The 18,705-nt window shown below is 42.5% G+C and overlaps 1 protein-coding gene across 1 annotated transcript in view; it reads left to right on the plus strand.

Annotated features, from left to right (window-relative positions):
* Window positions 1-18,705, plus strand: part of LOC146817963 (uncharacterized) — a 154,361-nt gene that overhangs the window by 116,157 nt on the left and 19,499 nt on the right. The window contains exon 3 of the mRNA XM_085609276.1: window positions 7,028-7,140. Coding sequence (XP_085465402.1) covers window positions 7,028-7,140 — 113 coding nt within the window. The remainder of the gene's footprint in view (window positions 1-7,027; window positions 7,141-18,705) is intronic.

Here is an 18,705-nt window from a genome sequence, read left to right on the forward strand (position 1 = left end):
TAGTGCTGTATTGATAAGTGACTGCATGTATTAGTTACTGTATGGGTAATTGAGTGGATGTGTGTATGTAGACCTAGGAATCACTGAGCGGGTATGTACTAACTGCTATTGGTTTGTCTATGGTTTCGATATTGGTAGTCTGTATTTTAGAGTGGGTGTATAAAAGGTTTTATTAGGGTGTGAGGAGGTGCATCAGATTATCACATGGATGATGTAATCCGTGATGTCATCAGTGATGTCATTTGAGATGTCATCCGTGATGTCATCAGTGATGTCACTGACCATGTCATGAGTTATGTAATATGTGACATCATCAGCAGTGCATTGCGGAGGCGTGAGTTATAGTTAGCTCTACTAATTATAACTGCCGAATTTCTTTGGTTTTGTATGAGTGAAATGCCCAACTAACTATAACGTCCCTGAAGCCTGTTTTTTTTTTTATCTGAATTCCTAAGGTTTTTTAAATGCTAATTTCTAAATATAACGTGCCTGAAACCTATGGTTTTTTCAGTGAATTTCAAAGGTTTTTTAAATACTAATTTCTAACTATAACGTCCCTAAAACCTCTGCTTTTTTCTGTGAATTTCTAAGGTTTTTTAAATGCTAATTTCTAACTATAATGTCCCTATTAAGTCCCCTTGAATCCTGAGGGTCCCTTGGGGCCAACTAGCCCACCAGGTACCTCCAGTAAGGGCCACAGAGCTGCGTTGCAGAGAGTTGTTCTGAGGCCACGCCCCTTTTTACACCACACTTCAAACAAAGACTTGTGCATGTGTGTGTGTGGTGGGGGGTCTGTTTCTCTGTCTGGCTGACCATTTGGGCAATGCCCAGGAGGGAACTTTAAATGACTGTGTCTCATTCAGATGCAGAGGCCATCTGCCCAGGTCCATTCTTTGTTCCTCGAATCAGCCAGTGTCTAGTCACAGTAGGGAGTGTGCTGCCCACAGTGGAGAGTTGCTAATTTTCCTGGCCACACCTCTGTAGTCTGGCCACACAGGCTCTGCACAGGGGAGAATGGGTTCACCATCTTGGATTTGGGCTGAGTGGGATACTGTGGAATTGGATAAGGTTACCCATGGGAACGTTTGCCCAATTGGTTAGGAAGGAGTCGGGAATCACCCATACCCATGAGCTGGTGCCAGGGATAAATGTGGTATCCCCAGTACCCTCTTCAGAACACTACTGGATCTGAGGAAGAACAGGAGAGGACTGAACCTACTGTCTGAGAGATGAAAATAGCACTTTTGAAATCTACCTTCTCTTCCTCCGGGACAAAGAAGTGGACTCCAGAGGTCATAACGTTCACCTCATGTTCAGCTGACCAGTTCCAACTTGACCTGCCCTGGACCCTGCTATTGACTTCTGCCGGAGTGAGTCTTGACCCTCAAGTGCTGTTCCTGAGATCCTGGAACCCTGGACTGGGCTTACGATTCAGGTTTCCCTCGCTAGAGCTTTTCTACAGCAGTAAATCTGATTCAGCTGGACCTTGTAGAGAAGGTATCCAGCCTCTTCGAGCACTCTTCTCCTACAGCCTGCAGCCATGCCTTGCTGGAGGAATCTGGAGTTATATTTATTAACGTTTATTGCAATGCAGCAAAGCAAGTGATGTTGTGCTGCATTGCATGAAAGAGAGAGAGCAGTTCTGCCCTCTCCAAGCCCTGGTGCATTTATGGTTGTCTAATGCCAATGCAGGCACTCTTGCGTCCTAACGCAAGAATTACAGCATTGTTTTTTGCAGGAAATGAGATGCTCCTGCACAAAAACTATATTCAAGGCTATTTTCCCTTTAGATGTGTGCTGCTGCATGTAGCACACATGCAAAGAGGAAATAACAAGGAGAAATAAAGATATTTCTCCTCGTTACACCAGCCTCTGTTAGGCACACCATTTTGCTGCAAACATATATTTACAAGCCTTAGTAAATATGGGTTTACCTCAAAATGCATCAGTGGATGTACAAGAATGCCCATGCACCCTCCACGTAACACCTACCTCACGCAAGGTAATGCAAGGCAGCGCTGTGTGCTGCATTGTTACTTTTTTTTTTTACAAAGCCACGACAAGCCACACAAATCATGATTTGCATGGCTTTCTAAATTCTAAAATAGATTTTGGCTCGGGCTTATGCTAGATAAGTGACACATCCCCGGCACAACATCTTAGTAAATCTGGGCCCTGGGGTACACAAAAGTGACAAAGTGCGACTGGAATGTAGAAATCTTCACTGGGCAAAGGCACCAAAGTATCAGGCCAGTGATTTCCCTTCCTTGGGTGCAAAATATGAATTTCTCCTGTATTGAGCTTTCCTGCTAGAAGTCAACAGCTTCCCCAGTAACTTGTACGATTGCTAACCAACATTGTGGAGCCCTTCTTGGCTACAGACTGCTGCCTTGCCCCACTGAAGATTATGGATTTTCATTTCAGAGACTAGGGGCCTCATTAGGGGTCTGGTGGTCCACGGACCGCCAGACTCATAGGTGTGCGGTGGTGGCAGTCTTTCGACCACCCTAGTACAGCCAGGGTGGTCTGGTGGCCCTGGGGCCACCACAACCACCAGGGATCAACGATCCTTATTGGTGGCAGACTTGAGGCTGCAATATGCTTGGCGGGGCAGCTGTAGCCCCACCAAGCATCTTGCGAGTCTCCTCACCCTCACACTTTTCATGTTGGTGTGACCACCATGAAAAGTGTGGCGGTGAGGAAACAAAGGGGGCCAACAGGGCCTCTTTGTGCCTCTGCGCCATGGGGTGCTTGCAGGGGGGCACATGTCGTGCTCTCCTGTGTGCATGCCCACTTGTACTTGCAAGGCATGGACTGCACTAGTCCATGTCGTGCAGGTACCGATTTAGATGTACCCATTGCAGTGCTTATTTCATAGGCATCGCTGTGGGAACGCCAAAGAACCGCCCGCCAGACCAGAGAAAACTCCTAATCTGGTGGGCGGTTCAACTGGGTTTGGTGGTGCGGGAGCAGGGCATTACCGCTCCCGCACCGCCAAATTCATGATGACGCCCTTAGTCTAAAGGTATTATTTCTGACCACTTTTCTGTAGCGAACTCATACTCCATTGCAGTTAGCTTCAAACCATCCATAAGTCCCAGTCTACTGCGACCAGTTGACTATTTTGGCGCTCAACGCTTTATTGGCATTATTTCTATTTAAAACTTTGTAATTTCATACCTTCAGCCCTCCTTATTCAAATTAAGTAATTTTTGTGTTTTATTTATAAAAATGTACTTTCTTTTAAAAATTTGTTTTGGGTTCTTTCTTGTTTAGTGTTTTGAATTTAATACTGTTCCGGTACTGCATAAAATACTTTACCCATTGCCTCTAAGTTAAGCCTGTTTGCTTTGTGTCATAGCTATCAGGGTGTAGAGCGCAGGTTTAGGTAGTGACTTTTGTGGTTCACCCTGACATGATTGTGATTTCTACTTGAGGTGGGTGATTACCTCTTCAACTAAAACCCCAATTTCTTACACATAGGCTACAAAGAGTACAAGGGCTGCGTTTCAGTTATCTAGGGGCAAGACGTGTTCCTTTCTGATGCTTGTCAAGGCTTGTTTCAATGCCACTAGCTGACCTGAACCCAGGTTGATTGTCATGGAATAAGCAGAAAAATAAAACGCCCCTGATTCAAACCATATTCCGAATGGCAGTGCGTAAGTGAATGAAATAGCGGGCCCAGCAGTCATGCATGGGATTTCTCTCTATGAGGAAATTATAAAATATCCTTCCTTCCCTCCATTCCACTTTCAGGTATTTTTCCTTCTTTCGTTCCTTATCTTGTTCTTTATATCTGACCCAGCATCCACTCATTCATCCACTTTTCTCAGCAGCCGTTTTCTCTTAATTACCTTCCATCCATCCTTCTATCCATCCATTCCTCACCCTTGTTTTCATCCATCCATCTCTGCATACATCCATCACCCTTTCCACCCATCTCACATACATCCATTCTTCCCTCCAGCCATTCTTCCATCAGCTCCCCTCCAAGCCGTGCCCCTCTTTTGGTCTGTTTCCTCGCCCCCCCCCGACACGTAACACCCATTGGACTCAAAGGGCTTCAGCCCCCCCCCCGTTGTGTGTGGCAGCCCGGGATGAGACAGCTTCCCCGGCACACACACAGCCGCACCCGAGCACTTCACAGGTCTTTAAAAGACCATTTGCATGTTAATGAGGCCTCGCTGTTGTTTCACCCCTTCTAAGAGCCCCTGCAGCTCCACTCTGCCTATTGCTTAAAGATTCAGCCCCCCCGAAATCAGCTCCACTCTGCCTATTGCTTTAAGATTCAGCCCCCCCGAAATTTTTTCTTAGCCCCCCCGAAATTTGGCTCTAGTTGCGCCTCTGCCCCAAACTCCCCCCCCCCCCCCCCGCGCTCCATCATTTAATCATCTGTCGGTGGCATTTATGAATTTCTGTTTGAAGATTAGCAGTCTCTGATCAAGGTTAAATTAGCTATAAACAAAAAAATTCTCTTATGTTCTATGAACCGCCCAGTGGGTAACCCCTTCTCAAGCTGCCAGAGTGGGGAGTTCATGACACTATTGCTGATGGCCATGCAAGAGATTGTATTTTATTGTAATTGTATTTATATAGGGCTTACTGCTACTTACGCGGTGTTAGAAGCTCATTTGGGCGAGTAGCACGCTTCTCCGGAACCCAAAGAGTATAAGTATAGGGAAATAAGAGTTCATTTTGAGCTGTGGACATGAGAGTCTGTTAGTTGGCTTGAATAGGATAAAAAAAAAAGGCGGGAAGAGAGTGGGTGGGTGGAGCAAAAAAACAGTAAATCCAAAAAATAACAGCAGATACAGCAAGTAACCAAGGAATAGGGTAAAAGCAGCACAGAATGACATAAAACCAGAACAATATGTCGGTAGGAGAGCAGGTGGGGGAGGAGAAAACAGCGCCAAAGACAACAAATGACAGCAAAAATAACAAATAACAAAGGATTAGGCACACAGGATGTGGTAAAATCAAGCATTATGAGAAAGAGACTGGTAAACCAACAGCAGTATCGGGGAAGCAAAACCATGCAAGCAACAGGGAGGCAGACACCGGGACCTGCTCAGAAAGCAATGCAGGGGGCGTGGTTAACGCCTTACGAAGATGGCGGCTCTTCCCTGACGCTCCCGGGGTCGGGAGGATAGCGCCGATTTTTTTCTCTCGTAATTACGAGTACGAGGATGCCACAAAGTGAGGACAGGCTGTCTGAACATCCGGAGCACTGAATTTTGCAGTCGCTATGTCAGTAAGCTGCATTTAATCCTCTTTAATTCCCTCGGAGGCCCCGTTTTCGGAATGGCCGCCATTTTGTTTTTTCGCCTGAGGAGAATGTAAGCTGTTGACTTGAAGAAGCATGCTGCAAAATTGGTTTTTCTCCCTTTTGGCTATTATTCTGCTCAACTCTGGCTTTTGTTTTCATTTCTTCACCAACTTTGGACAATCTCAATGACATATTTCTGGAGAATACGAAAGGTGCGTAGTTTGTGTAGCGTCTTCTTCTTCGATTCAGCCGCCATTTTATGCACGCACTTCACGAGAGTGTTTTTCTGTACTGTTCTCCTCAGATAACACAGTTCTTCCTCATTCATGGCTGTTCTTGACGAGTGTTCTTGTCTCAGATATTGAAATGATTTTATGGAACTGCCTCATTTTTACGGATACGTCAATTCAATGACTATTTCTCTAACTCAGTTCAAACACGCGCTTCAATGAGGCTTTCTGATACTTGCTGGATCTGACAGTGATGTTAACCATTTAACTAGTGATACTCTCCTTCTGGGTCACGTCTCTGCCCCTCTCGCTCACCTGGACTGTTGGACTTGCCTCTTATGGGGAGAACGAAAGGCTCACTTGCTAAACACCCTGCGCCCAAGTATACCCTTATCAAAAATTCAAAAGTTTTTACTGCCTTCTCCAAACTAGAGGATTCACTGTTATCCTCACAAGACCCCACGGAGAATATGGATCCCTCTCCCTCGCCAGTACCTGCTGTGAAGTCTGTCACCAAACGTCTAAAGCACAACCCACCTTCTCCTCCTAAATCGACCTCGCCTATTTCTATGGAAACACTACTGGAAGAAATCAGGGCCCTTCGTCCCTTTATGGAGGAAACAAATAATAAACTACAAGTCCTCACTGACTCTTGGGCTCAACTTGATACACGAATTACTGCAGTGGAAAGTCACATGTCTTCCTTTACGGACACTAACACCAATGTCTCTCACCTTCAATCTCAAGTGTCTGCCCTTCAACGCCAAGTTGAGGACCTTGAAAACCGTAATAGGCGGAATAACCTGCGTATTTATGGTCTGGTGGAGGGATCAGAGGGGTCGGACCCTCCTACTTTCTTTAAAACTTTCCTACCCAAAATTCTCCATATGCCAGAAGACACCGCTCTCAACATTCAGCGAGCCCATAGGTTAGGGCGTCTTCCATCGAGTGCATCTCCTTCACAGAGGCCGAGAGGTGTCATTTTGTACTTTTTGGAGTACACGGACTTGCTAAAGGTTTTGTCAGCGGCCAAATCCTCTCAACGAGTCACCTGGTCCGGTGCCACTTTGTTTTTCGCTCAAGATTATGCCAAGTCCACAGCCAACAGACGTAAGGCCTTTCTTGATATGAGACCTACTCTTCGTGCCATGGGAGCACGTTATGGTCTTTTTCACCCCTGCCTCTTTAAGGTCACGTTTAATAACAAGACAACATCCTATGAAGATCCGCAGCAGTTACAGAGTTTCATAAACTTTCACAGGACGGAGACCATGGAAGCTTCGGGACCCTCGTCGTCAAATGTTACTTGATGTTCTGATGATTTTTCTTATGGTTCTTTCATTCATTGTTTCTCTTTATCACCATCCCTCATGTATTCTTTGGTGTTCTTTTTAGTTTGAATGGTCTTCTTAATTTAATTTGAGTTGGTACCTAATCGTTTTGCTCTGTTTTAACTCCCCTATTCCTCATCGCTTACTGTGCTAAATAGTTTTTAACGTTTTTGTTCTTTTGTTCCCTCTCGCATCCGTAGATATCCTATTTTATTGGCGTTTTCCCCCTCGTCCTCCGTCTGGTCAGCCTGGATGGGCTGTCTGTCTCGTGTGGCTTCTTCCCCTCCCCCTTGTTCTCTTGGATCTTCTTCATGTAAGTATGCCCTTTGTTCATATTCTACTTTTATGCTTTCTGTGCTGTTCTCTGTCATTGTTTCTCTTCTCCTCTTTTTCTTTTTCTTTTCTCCTTTTCTTTTCTTCCCGCTTTCGCCTCCCTCTTTCTACCCCCTTCTCCCCTTCTTTGGTCATTTGCAAATCCATATTCCTTGCTTCTGTTCCTTATCCCTTATCGAATTTCTTAATACCATTGTTTTTAATCTCTTCCTCTCTTATCTTCTTCTTTGTACATTTCTGAGTTCTCATTTCTCTACTCTTTCCAATCTCAACCCTATTTATCGCATTGTATGTTCATGGTTTTTGAATTCAATCTCATCCAGCCAAGTTCAGAGTTATCACATGGAATGTTAAAGGATTGAACAATCCCATTAAAAGACAACGAGTTCTTTCCCACTTAGCAAAGTTAAAATCTGATGTTGCTTTCCTTCAGGAAACCCACCTTCCTGAGGCTGAAGCATCTAAATTAAAAAGATGTTGGGTAGGTAATGTGTTTTCTTCTCCAGCTTTAGGTAAGAAAAATGGTGTTCTTATTCTTACTCATAAAAAGTTTAATGTATCGGTGATTTCTCAAGAAACTGATTCTGAAGGTCGTTGGTTAATTGTTAAATTACTTATTGACAAAATACCAGTGGTTTTCTTCAACGTTTATGCTCCAGTTTCAGTTGACAATGTTTTTTGGTTGCATATTTCTGATAAGTTGCTCTCCCTTACAGATGATTATATTGTTTTTGGGGGTGATTGTAATCAAGTTTGTGATCCCATTTTCGATAGGAATTCCCCAGTCAGATTTGTAAACAACAAAATGCACTCACAATTTGCTTCCACCATCCATCAAAAGTCTTTAGTTGACATCTGGAGACTATGTCACCCTGAACTCCGTGAATATAGCTTTTTCTCCCCCCCGCACAAATCACAATCCCGTATTGACTACCTCTTTTTAAGTAAACCTCTAACGCAACACGTACTTCATTCAGAAATAGGCTCCATTTTAATTTCAGATCACGCCCCGGTTTCTGTTGATTTTGACCTTCTTCCTCACACCCCAGGTGCTGGACGTTGGCGTTTTAATAATTCACTACTTACAGATCCTAATTTTTCCAGCCAGTTCAGTTCTTTTTCGTCAGAATTTTTCACCATAAACACTACTCATGATTCCTCCCCTGCTATGATTTGGGATTCTTTTAAAGCAGCTTCCAGAGGCTTTATTATTAACTTTGTTTCTCGGAAGAAAAAAGTTTTTGAGAAACAATCGGCTCAATTGCTTGCCAAAATTAAAAAATTAGAATACGCCTACTACCACTCGTACTCTGAAGCTTCTTTGAAAGATCTTATCACTGCCAAAATTACCTTCAACAAAGCATCCACAGAAGCGGCTTCTTCTTATCTCCTGAAGTGTAGTGCTCGTTACTATGGAGGTCAGAATAAAATGGGGAAGCTACTGGCCAACTATCTAAAATCTCGGCGAGACAGAACTAGGATAGAGTCTCTGAAGAATTCCAATGGTGACACTCTTCTCAAGGATGAAGATATCTTAAATGAGTTTGTCTCCTTTTATAAAACTCTCTACACCCCTGAGGCCCAACCTCTTCAATCTGATCTTTCCTCCTACTTCCAATCCATCCCTTCTCCTCCCTCGCAACATATTGATTTTGATTCACTGCAGTCAGATATCACACTAGCAGAAATTTCTCATGCCGTATCGGTCTTGAGGCGAGGGAAAACCCCTGGTCCTGATGGTTTTACCATCGAATTTTATGAACACTTTTCGAAACTCCTCCTCCCACAACTTCTTCTTTTGTTTACTTCTTTTATCGCAAACGGATCATCTCAAGGTACCTTCCAAGATGCTATGATCTGCCTAATCCCCAAAGAAGGCAAGGATTCCTCTTTCTGTAAAAACTATCGCCCGATATCTGTAGTGAACACGGATTATAAAATTTTTGCTAAAATTCTTGCCTTACGTATTGACCCAATTTTACCTGAGCTTCTTGGTTCGGAGCAATCGGGCTTTGTAAAAGGTCGCTTATCCTCTGATAATTCTAGAGTCTTTTTTAACATTCTTAGCAAGGCCTCTTCCTTAGACTACCCGCTTGCTGCCATAGCTTTAGACGCCGAAAAGGCTTTTGATAGGATTGGCTGGGACTTTATGTTCCGCGCTCTTCAATGGATAGGGTTTCCCTCTAAGTTAATTTCCTTTATTTCTCTCTTATACTCTGGTCCTAAAGCGTCTATTTTTGCTAATGGTAAGGTCTCCGATTATTTTTCTCTTTCAAGAGGTGTACGGCAGGGTTGCCCCCTATCCCCTCTCCTATTTGTAGTGGCATTGGAGCCTTTCCTTACCAAAATCAGACAGGACTCCCTAATTACAGGATTCCATTTAGGTACCCACCAAGTCAAAATGTCTGTTTATGCAGACGATATTCTGTTATACTGCTCCAATCCCGATACTTCTCTTCCTCCTTTCCTTTCCCAAGTAGATGCGTTTTCAAAACTCTCAGGATACCGCCTAAATCGTGATAAATGTGAAGTCTTGCCCCTCAATGTTTTGTGTCTTAAACACTATTTTGATCATACCGGTTTTTCCTGGCAATCCTCTAAATTAAAATATTTAGGATTATGGTTCTCCCCGTCTATTTCCAAAACTCTCAAACACAATTTTGATTACATTACTAAGAAGCTAAAGGACTCTATTACCAAGTGGCACCCTCTTTTTCTCTCTTGGTGGGGTAGGTTAGACTCCATTAAGATGATGCTTGCCCCCGTCATTTTATATTCTCTCTCAATGATTCCTGTACACATCCCAGATTATTACTTTAAGATATTAGACCGCACTTTACTAAAATTCCTCTGGAAAGGTAAACCCCCTCGGATAGCCTTATCTACTCTTAAAAAAGATAAATTAAATGGTGGGCTTAAGTTTCCTGACTTTAAATCTTATCACCACGCATTTTCCCTGAAACAAGCCTCTTCATGGCTTTCTTCGGACCTTCCTACCTATCCTCCAATTTGGCTTAACATCGAGAAGTTTTTTACTTCCCCCTTCGCCTTTTTGGAATCCCTTGCCTTCTCTGCGCACACTTCTTCTTTGCGTCACCCTGTTATCTCTCACACGCGAAAACTTTTAACTCCTCTCCTACCAGCCTCTTATCCCTCACGTGACTCACTTTCTCAACAACCTATTTGGCATAATAAGTTACTACGTATTAAAAATCGTGCTTTCTACTGGAAGATATGGCACTCCAAGGGCTTGAAATGGATTTCCCAACTCTTAATGGACGGTACACCTCTTCCCTTCTCAGTCCTTAAATCTGACTTTACCCTTCCTAATTCCTGTAAAAAGCAATATGACCTTCTGCTTCCCTCTCTTCACCAATATCTCTCATCGCTCCCACCTTCTCCAAACCTCCCCACAACTTGCTCTACTTTGTTTCCATTGATAAACGCTTCCCCTTCTGCATCTTCCCTCTACAATGGTCTCTTATCTCTGGCAACGCGGTGCAAAACAAGGACTGAGCTGGCATGGGAAAAAGATTTACTACATTCCTGGTCTGTCCCTTTGTGGGATAAGCTGTGGTTAAAGATTCATAAAACTTCGCGGGCGGCCAATACCACTCAGACTCTTTATTTTGTATACCACCGTGCATTATACTCACCCGCACAATTGGCTTCCTTTTCTTCCACCACTTCATCACACTGCTGGTCCTGCTCATGTTTAAAGGCTGACTTAAAACATATGCTATTTGATTGCCCTTACATTGCTAAATTCTGGCTCTTAGTTTGGTCTCAAATTAACAAGATATTTAACACTAAAGTTCCTTTTTCCCTTTCAAATATATTCCTTGGTTCCCTATCCCCCTCATGGCCTCATCCTTCACCACATTGTCAGTTAATAGATTTGTTAATTGCTATAGCCTTACATCTAATTACCCTGAATTGGAAACACGCGGATAAAGTCACTTACAGAGCCTGGTGGAACGCCATCTGTTTTAATCACAGACTTGACACCAACTATGTTACCCCTATTTCACTAGCAATTAAAAGGGATTTGTTATGGCTTCCTCTCACTACATATTTATCTGCTTCCCCCCCCCCCAAATACTCCCATTACTGTTATTGTGAGAACATCGGATGATGTCCGCAAACCGCCTTGATTTAATTTCGTTGTCTTTTGTTTGAATAATTTATTATTGTTCTTGTATACTGTACTCCTCCCTTTACATCACTATATGCGTTTGAGTTTTACAATACATGCAATGTAATGCTTCATTTTACCTCTTTTGTTGCCCTTGATTGCTCTGAACTCTCCCCAACGAAATTCTTATTGCTCCCTCCCCCTCCCTCCCCCTCTTTTCTTTTTCTCTCTCCCTTCTTCTTTTCTAGGTCACCATGTTTATTGTACCCTTTATGCTTAATATCCTTTATTGTTCATAACATAAGTACTCATGTTCTCTGACCGGATTTTCATTGTGTATTGTATTTTCTTGCTGGTCTCAATAAACTTAAACTTAAAAAAGAAAGCAATGCAAACTGCTTTATGACCAAGAGATTAAGACTGACACCATACAGATTTCTGCTGGAATTCGCTTCAGCTGTCCCTTTCTTTTCGAATGGATATACCTCTTCACTTTCTATTCCAGTTCAGGCATGTTTTGGTGATTCTGAAGACTCCCTGACGCTGTGAGCTGTTTTCGATAGGCAAACATAGACTCAAAGAAACGGAGGCAGGATGAGGAAAGAAGCTGGTAAAGCAGTCTTGAAAACATATTTTTCTGCTCTCCTGGCTCATAGCTACTGTGAAATACTACTCTAGATTGATACATGATGTAAATGTATACACTGTAATTGGAGCGGATGGAACATCCACTGATTTTTGGTGGCTGTTCTGCATCCACAAAACTCTAAATAATCCCTTTAGGCAGTAACAAAAACACAGGGGCATATTTACAGACCCTTGTGCCGCCAGTGTGTCACGTTTTTTTAACGCACCAGCACCAGGGTGTGGTGCTCCAAATTTACAAGGCCACGTAAAGCCTTATAAATACGGCCCTATTCGTGCAGCACTTTAGGTGAAAGAGTCGTGCCATGGGAGTTGCTGTGGGTGTTCTCACAGAAAACCCATGGATTCTGCCGCACTCCTAGATGTACAACGTTTTGTAAACCTGTGAATGCACCAGAAGCCTACACCTCGCCATGGGAGGCGTAAGGAGGCGAAACTAGGAGAAATACTTTTATTTCTCTCCGTTTGTCCCTCTTTCTATGCGTGCTGCATTCTGCAGCATGCATAGAAAGAGGAAAACACCTCTTGTGATTGTTTTTGTGCAGGAAGGTGTCCCTTCTTGCACAAAAACAATCATCCCCGCAACGCAGGCACCCTTGCACCATGGTACAAGGGTCCCTGCTTTGGCACATGGCAGCCAATTGTGCGCAAGTGCAGGGGAGAGCATAGGGATCCTCATATTGTTGTAAATATGATGCATCCCTGTGCTTTGACAGTGATGCGGCACGGAGCAGCCGAGTAGCTTGGGCACCACGCTGCATTACTTTCTTGTAAATAAGGCCCACCATTTCTTGTTTGCCAAAAAATTCTGAAAGACTAATGGCCATGACACAAAGAAAGAGTACAATTAAGTCACTAGTCACGGTGTTTTGAGATCAGATCAATTGAGATAATGAATATTGAACGCTTTTTGGTTACAGTGCTTCTTTAACACCCAATCAAAGTGCTAAGACTAGAGATAATTTCATTAATGTCTGTCTGGAAGATAATGCGCACAGTTAATCAACCTGCATATACTTCCTGATAGAGTATAGGCATGCTGTTTAATATTTTTCACATCTTTCTGAGAATAGTTTTGAAGGGTATTTCAGCATAGAGGGAGTAACAGTATATCACACGAGCGAACATGGCTGTTCAATAAAATACGGGAATGCAAATGAAGTTGCAAAGAAATAAAAAAGAAAGGCGAATCTTTACTGCCCCACTGATAGTTTACAGCTGTCGATGATTTCTAAATGACGGCAGAAAAGACATCAAGAACATTTTTAAATTCTCAATTCTATTTAGACTGTGCTAGTGAGCATTAAAATGCATTTCTGTCGCTGAAAAAAAAACTCCCCCAGGCACTCGTAGGTGAAGGGAAACATATTTCTTTTTCCGATGTGATGCTAGAAACAGTTGCATCGACACATAAAATAACCACCCCGGGCTGATGAAAAAGGGCCTTTGTACCTTTGTCATAAATGCAGCCTTTAATGTGACAGAATATCTGTAAATAGAGATGCCGCAAAAGGACCGTTGCTGCATCTGTAATTTCAAAGAAACACGTTATGTGCTTTTCTGATGGCCCCTAAGGCCTGTCACCAAAGAATTCTGGGATACTTTGCATTTTCCCACTGTAAGGTAATTGCTGTCTGCGAAATGACTTATGCTGTTTTAATTAGATAACAAGGCATTTGATTGCCTTAATTAAACAAAAGAAAATGCATGTTCACAGGCACAAGTTGTCCTGACAGAATGTCATTATTAGGCACTCTTTTTGGTAGGTTTTACAATGTGCAAAATGAAACTATTAATAATTTCTGTGGATTTTAATGAATGCATACATCGAGGCATTGCTTAAAAACCTTTACATTAGTAGGCTGATGTAAAATTTCACCTAAAAATACCGCAAGAAACTGGGTAATTGGTAGACAGGGGTTTAAACTCTTCTCAAGCAACAGCAATAATCCTGGTAAGCATGAAACACAAAAGTCACTAAATTAACCTGTGCATAACCCTCTGGTAGTTTTGTGCAAAAACAGTCAGGCTTAATTTAGAGGCAATGTATAAAGTATTTATGCAGCACTCAAACAGTGGTAAAGTAAAAATACAATACATCCTAAAACTGTGTTAGGTAATCTTTATCGACTAATATGTATGCCAAGTTATGCCTACTCTTGTTTAAACAACTGTCTTTGTGTTGAAATTTTTTATTGAATTTTATAAGACAAATACATTAGAGCATATGCAATAGTAAATAAAAGAGAATAATTACATGTTAGAAGGAATCATGGAATAAGAAATTGATAAATAAATACGATATAAATATGCGTTTAAATAGATAAATACAAATTAATGCAACGAAGATATCAAAACCCAGAATAACATGTAATAAGAGTGAGCAATAGGGAAAAGAGAGAGAAGAAAAACATAGTAGAATAAAGAGTGCTGGAAATATAAAGAAATAGAACAAAGGAAAAAATAATTAAATAAAAACAGAAGAATACCACAACGGAGGAAGCAAAGGATTGTGAGGGAACAGAGAGAAGAGAAAAAAACAAAGGACAGAAAAGTGAAAGTTGATTAGTGTGTTTGAGTAGAAGTGGAGGCCAGAGGATCAGCAGCATTTGATTTAAGAAATTGAGACCATATTCGAAGAAAGGTGTCGTTTTGATCTTGAAGATTATAGATTGTACGTTCATGGGAAGCAGTTTGCATCATTGCCACCAACCAGTCCTCCTGTGATGGAGGCATAGTTGATTTCCAATGACGCAGTATACATATTTTGGCAGTAGCAATTGAAGTATGATAAAGACGGAGTTGTGGCTTCGTGAGCTTTGGGGAATGACGTAAGTCATGTAGGAGAATGTTAGTAGATGTAAGTGGCAATTTTAGGGGCATAGTAGATTTCAAAGTAGCACCGATAAAAGTCCAATAGGGTTGAATACTAGGACATTCACAAATGATATGAGTAATATCACAACCTGAATTGAAGCATCTCCAGCAGTTAGAATGAGAGAGAAGACCAGCTTGGTGTAATTTGACAGGAGACCAGTGCCAATCATGCAGAATTTTAAAAAGACAAAATTTAAGCCTTGATTCACGAGCTCCCTTATTTAAATTCTCTAGAATCAAATCCCACTCAGCATCGGAAAAGGAAATGGAGAGACGAGATTGCCATTTACGCTGGAGATCATGTGAAAGAGATTTAGAAAAAAGATGAGATGAAAAAATTTTGTATATACCAGAAGTAACACCCTTAAATTTCCCCCAAATGTGCAAATAGGATAATATAGGAGAATCCTGCAGGAGCCATGGTGAAGTTCCCATATGGGTCTTTAAACATTGTTGGAGTTGAAGGTATTTGGAAGAATGATGAAGGGGAAGATCAAATTCTACCCTGAGCTGAGAGAATGACTTAAAATCCCCATCATGTAGGAGTTGATCCGGATAGAGAATACCTGCATCTCGCCATTCAGGCCAGGATAACATACGGCCATTAATACGGATCCCCGAATTATTCCACAAGGGAGCCTTAGCATGTATTCTGGAGTTTGAGCCTAATAATCTATGACTTCTCTGCCAGGATTTATGCATGGCAGATAGTATCGGGTTTTTTGGGTCAGAACGACTAGAGCCAGTACCATACAGAGGAGAAAGGTTTGATTCCGAGGATAGAAGATGTCTTTCTATTTGAACCCATTGTGGTAAATCCTTGATGCCAGGTAAAAAATATGAGATTTGGGAAATATGTAACGCCAAAGAGTAGTGTTCAATAGAAGGAAGACCGATTCCGCCAGATAATTGGTGAGCCTTCAACTTAGTGATAGCAAGTCGCGGCTTCATAGTACCCCAGATGAAAGTTTTAATCTGGGCATCTATTGATCGAAGTAAGGATAGAGGGATCTGTAAAGGAAGCATACCTAGAATGTATATAAATCTCGGAAGGGTAACCATTTTAACCGCCTGAGTTCTGCCCCAAAGAGAAAGGCCCAAAGCTTTCCATTTGTCAAAATTCCGTTGCATTTGGGATATAAGAGGAGATAAATTATCTGCAACCATATCTTGAAATCCTTTATTAACGAGGACACCCAAGTATTTAAGGCGTGAAGGCTGCCAATGAAAAGGAAATCCAAAAATGGCTGCTTTGGTGGTACCGTTAGAGATGGGCAAAGCCTCACTCTTGTCCCAATTGATCTTATATCCTGAAAAAGAGGAGAAATCATTAATAATGTGAAGAAGAGAAGGAATCGACCGGGGAAGACGAGTAAGGGTGAGTAGGATATCATCAGCATATAAGTATATTTTAGAATGTCCAATTGGAAGGGGGACACCAGAGACCTCATCCGATTGACGAATGGTGGCGGCCAAGGGCTCCATAGCCAGAAGAAACAAAAGAGGGGATAGTGGACATCCTTGACGTGTCCCTCTCTTAATGGTAAAGGTGTCTGATAGAAACCCACCACAGTTTACCTGAGCAGAAGGATGGTCGTATAATAAGCGTACCTTATCAATAAATTTCGTGCCTAAACCAAATCTATCCATGACTTTGAAAAGATAATTCCATTCAATGCGGTCGAACGCCTTTTCTGCGTCAAGTGAAAGGGCTAACGCATCATCCTTAAGATGTTGAGCCGACCATAATGCATGGGCCAGAGAACGCAGATGGTTCCGTGAGGATCGACCCGGTACAAAGCCTACTTGAGAATGGTGTATCAAGGAAGGCAAGACCTTACGCAAACGCGAAGCAAGAATGCTGGCCAGGATCTTAATATCAGTGTTCAATAAAGAGATGGGGCGATAGCTACTGCAGAGCTGGGGGTCCTTACCTGGCTTTGGAAGCACAACAATAATAGCCTTGTTAGAAAGAGGTCCTAGTGAAGATGAACTATCCGCCTCCTGGAATGCGGCATGTAGGGTATCAATAATATTGTGACCTGCCCAGCGATAGAACTCAGGGGGAAATCCATCTTCACCAGGGGCCTTGTGATAGGGCAGGGCAGTAATCGCACTAGAGACCTCATCTCTGGTTATTTCACCCTCTAGGATGGCTCTGCCCTCCGCCGAAAGAGAAGGAAGATGTACTTTTGCAAGAAATGCTGTCATTTTATCCGAGTCCATTCTACTATCGGAGGTGTAAAGAGATTCGTAAAAAGAGGCAAACTCATTAACGATGTCTTGAGGTTTCGTGCACAGGTGACCTTGCGTATATCTAATGGCCGGAATGGCCATGGACGCCTCCCTCTGACGCAGCTGCGCGGCTAATAACCTTCCCGCCTTTTCCCCTTGCTCGTAATGCCGGCCTTTCATTTTCTGTAAAGCGAATTCTGCTTTAGATGTAAAAAGGCTATTTAAGGCCATTCGAGCTTGCTCTAGTAATTTGCGGTTTTGTAGAGACGGAGATGCGGTGTATAAGCGAGAATATGTTTGTATATCAGATTCGAGCTCACTTTGTCTCCTTGCATTTTGTTTATTAGCAATTGCTGCATCACGCATTAATTGCCCCCTCAAAGTAGCCTTCGCCGCGGCCCAAAGAGTCCTGCTGGAGGTGACAGACCCCTGGTTAGTAGAAAGATAATTTTGAAGGTGTGATTGCAGTTGGGCCTTACCAGCAGGAGTCCTGTGGCGTTGGATGCTCATTCGCCATGGTTTACGTCCAGGCCGAGAGAGACCCAGATCAAGGGAAAGGAGAACCGGAGAGTGATCAGACAAGGCCGCTTCCAGGATGCAGGAGTCTGTAACGAATTGAACTGTGTTATGAGAAATAAGGAAATAATCAAGACGAGAAAATGTACCATGGGCCGAAGAGAAGAAAGTATATTCCTTATCTGTTGGATGGCTAAAACGCCAATGGTCAACCAGTCCAATATCTGATATGATGTCCCCCAACAAGGCTCTGTCTGACGCATTGCCCCTATCTAATGGGCCAGTTTTGTCTAGAATGGAATCTTGCGTCACATTCCAGTCTCCGCCAATCAAATATTGTGATGCATTAATTTCAAGCAGCAAACGGGAACGTTGGAGAAAGAATGTTTTTTTGGTACCCGTAGGGGCATAGACAGACCCTACACAAATGTGAGACTCTCCAATTTTAAGTTTGGCAAATACATAACGGCCATTTACATCTGACCATGTTTTAGAGACAGTGACCGGGAGGGATTTGCGAAGGAGGATTGCTACTCCACATTTGCGGAGAGGGCCTGTGTCTGAGGAATCGTCTTGTTGAACACTACTATGGATAACCTTGCCCACCCAGTCTCTGCAAAGTTTATCCGACTCCAGAGCATCCAAATGGGTCTCCTGAAGCAAGGCCACATCTACATGTTTGGTCTGGAGATAGGAAAGTACTTTCTTCCGCTTTATGTAATGGGTGAGGCCATGTACATTCCAAGTGATCGCATTCAGAGAATGTGCCTGTGTCATAGTAGAATAGAGCAAAAATCAGGAGGAAGGAAATAATATAAAGCACAAAACAACGTGGTGAACCAGACAAAAAGAAAAGGGAGAGAAATGACAAAAGAAAGAGGAAACAGAAAGAATATAAGTGGAAGTAGTACTTTTAATCTAGATGAAATGCATAAAGAAAACAATAAAAAATTAAAGACGAAAGAAGGTAAAATTTAGAAAATAGTACAGTAATAAAGAAACTATGGAGTAATAGCGAGTAAAGAACAAGAAACCGTAAAACTGTTACCCGCGGGTCTGGGCGCACTAGAGCGCCGCCACGGGAAAAGACCCCACAGAAAGAGAGAAGCAATTAAGAAGGCATTAATAATATAGAAG

The sequence above is a fragment of the Triturus cristatus genome, chromosome 6 (genome assembly GCF_964204655.1).
Source record: "Triturus cristatus chromosome 6, aTriCri1.1, whole genome shotgun sequence".
Classification (NCBI taxonomy): Eukaryota; Metazoa; Chordata; class Amphibia; order Caudata; family Salamandridae; genus Triturus; species Triturus cristatus.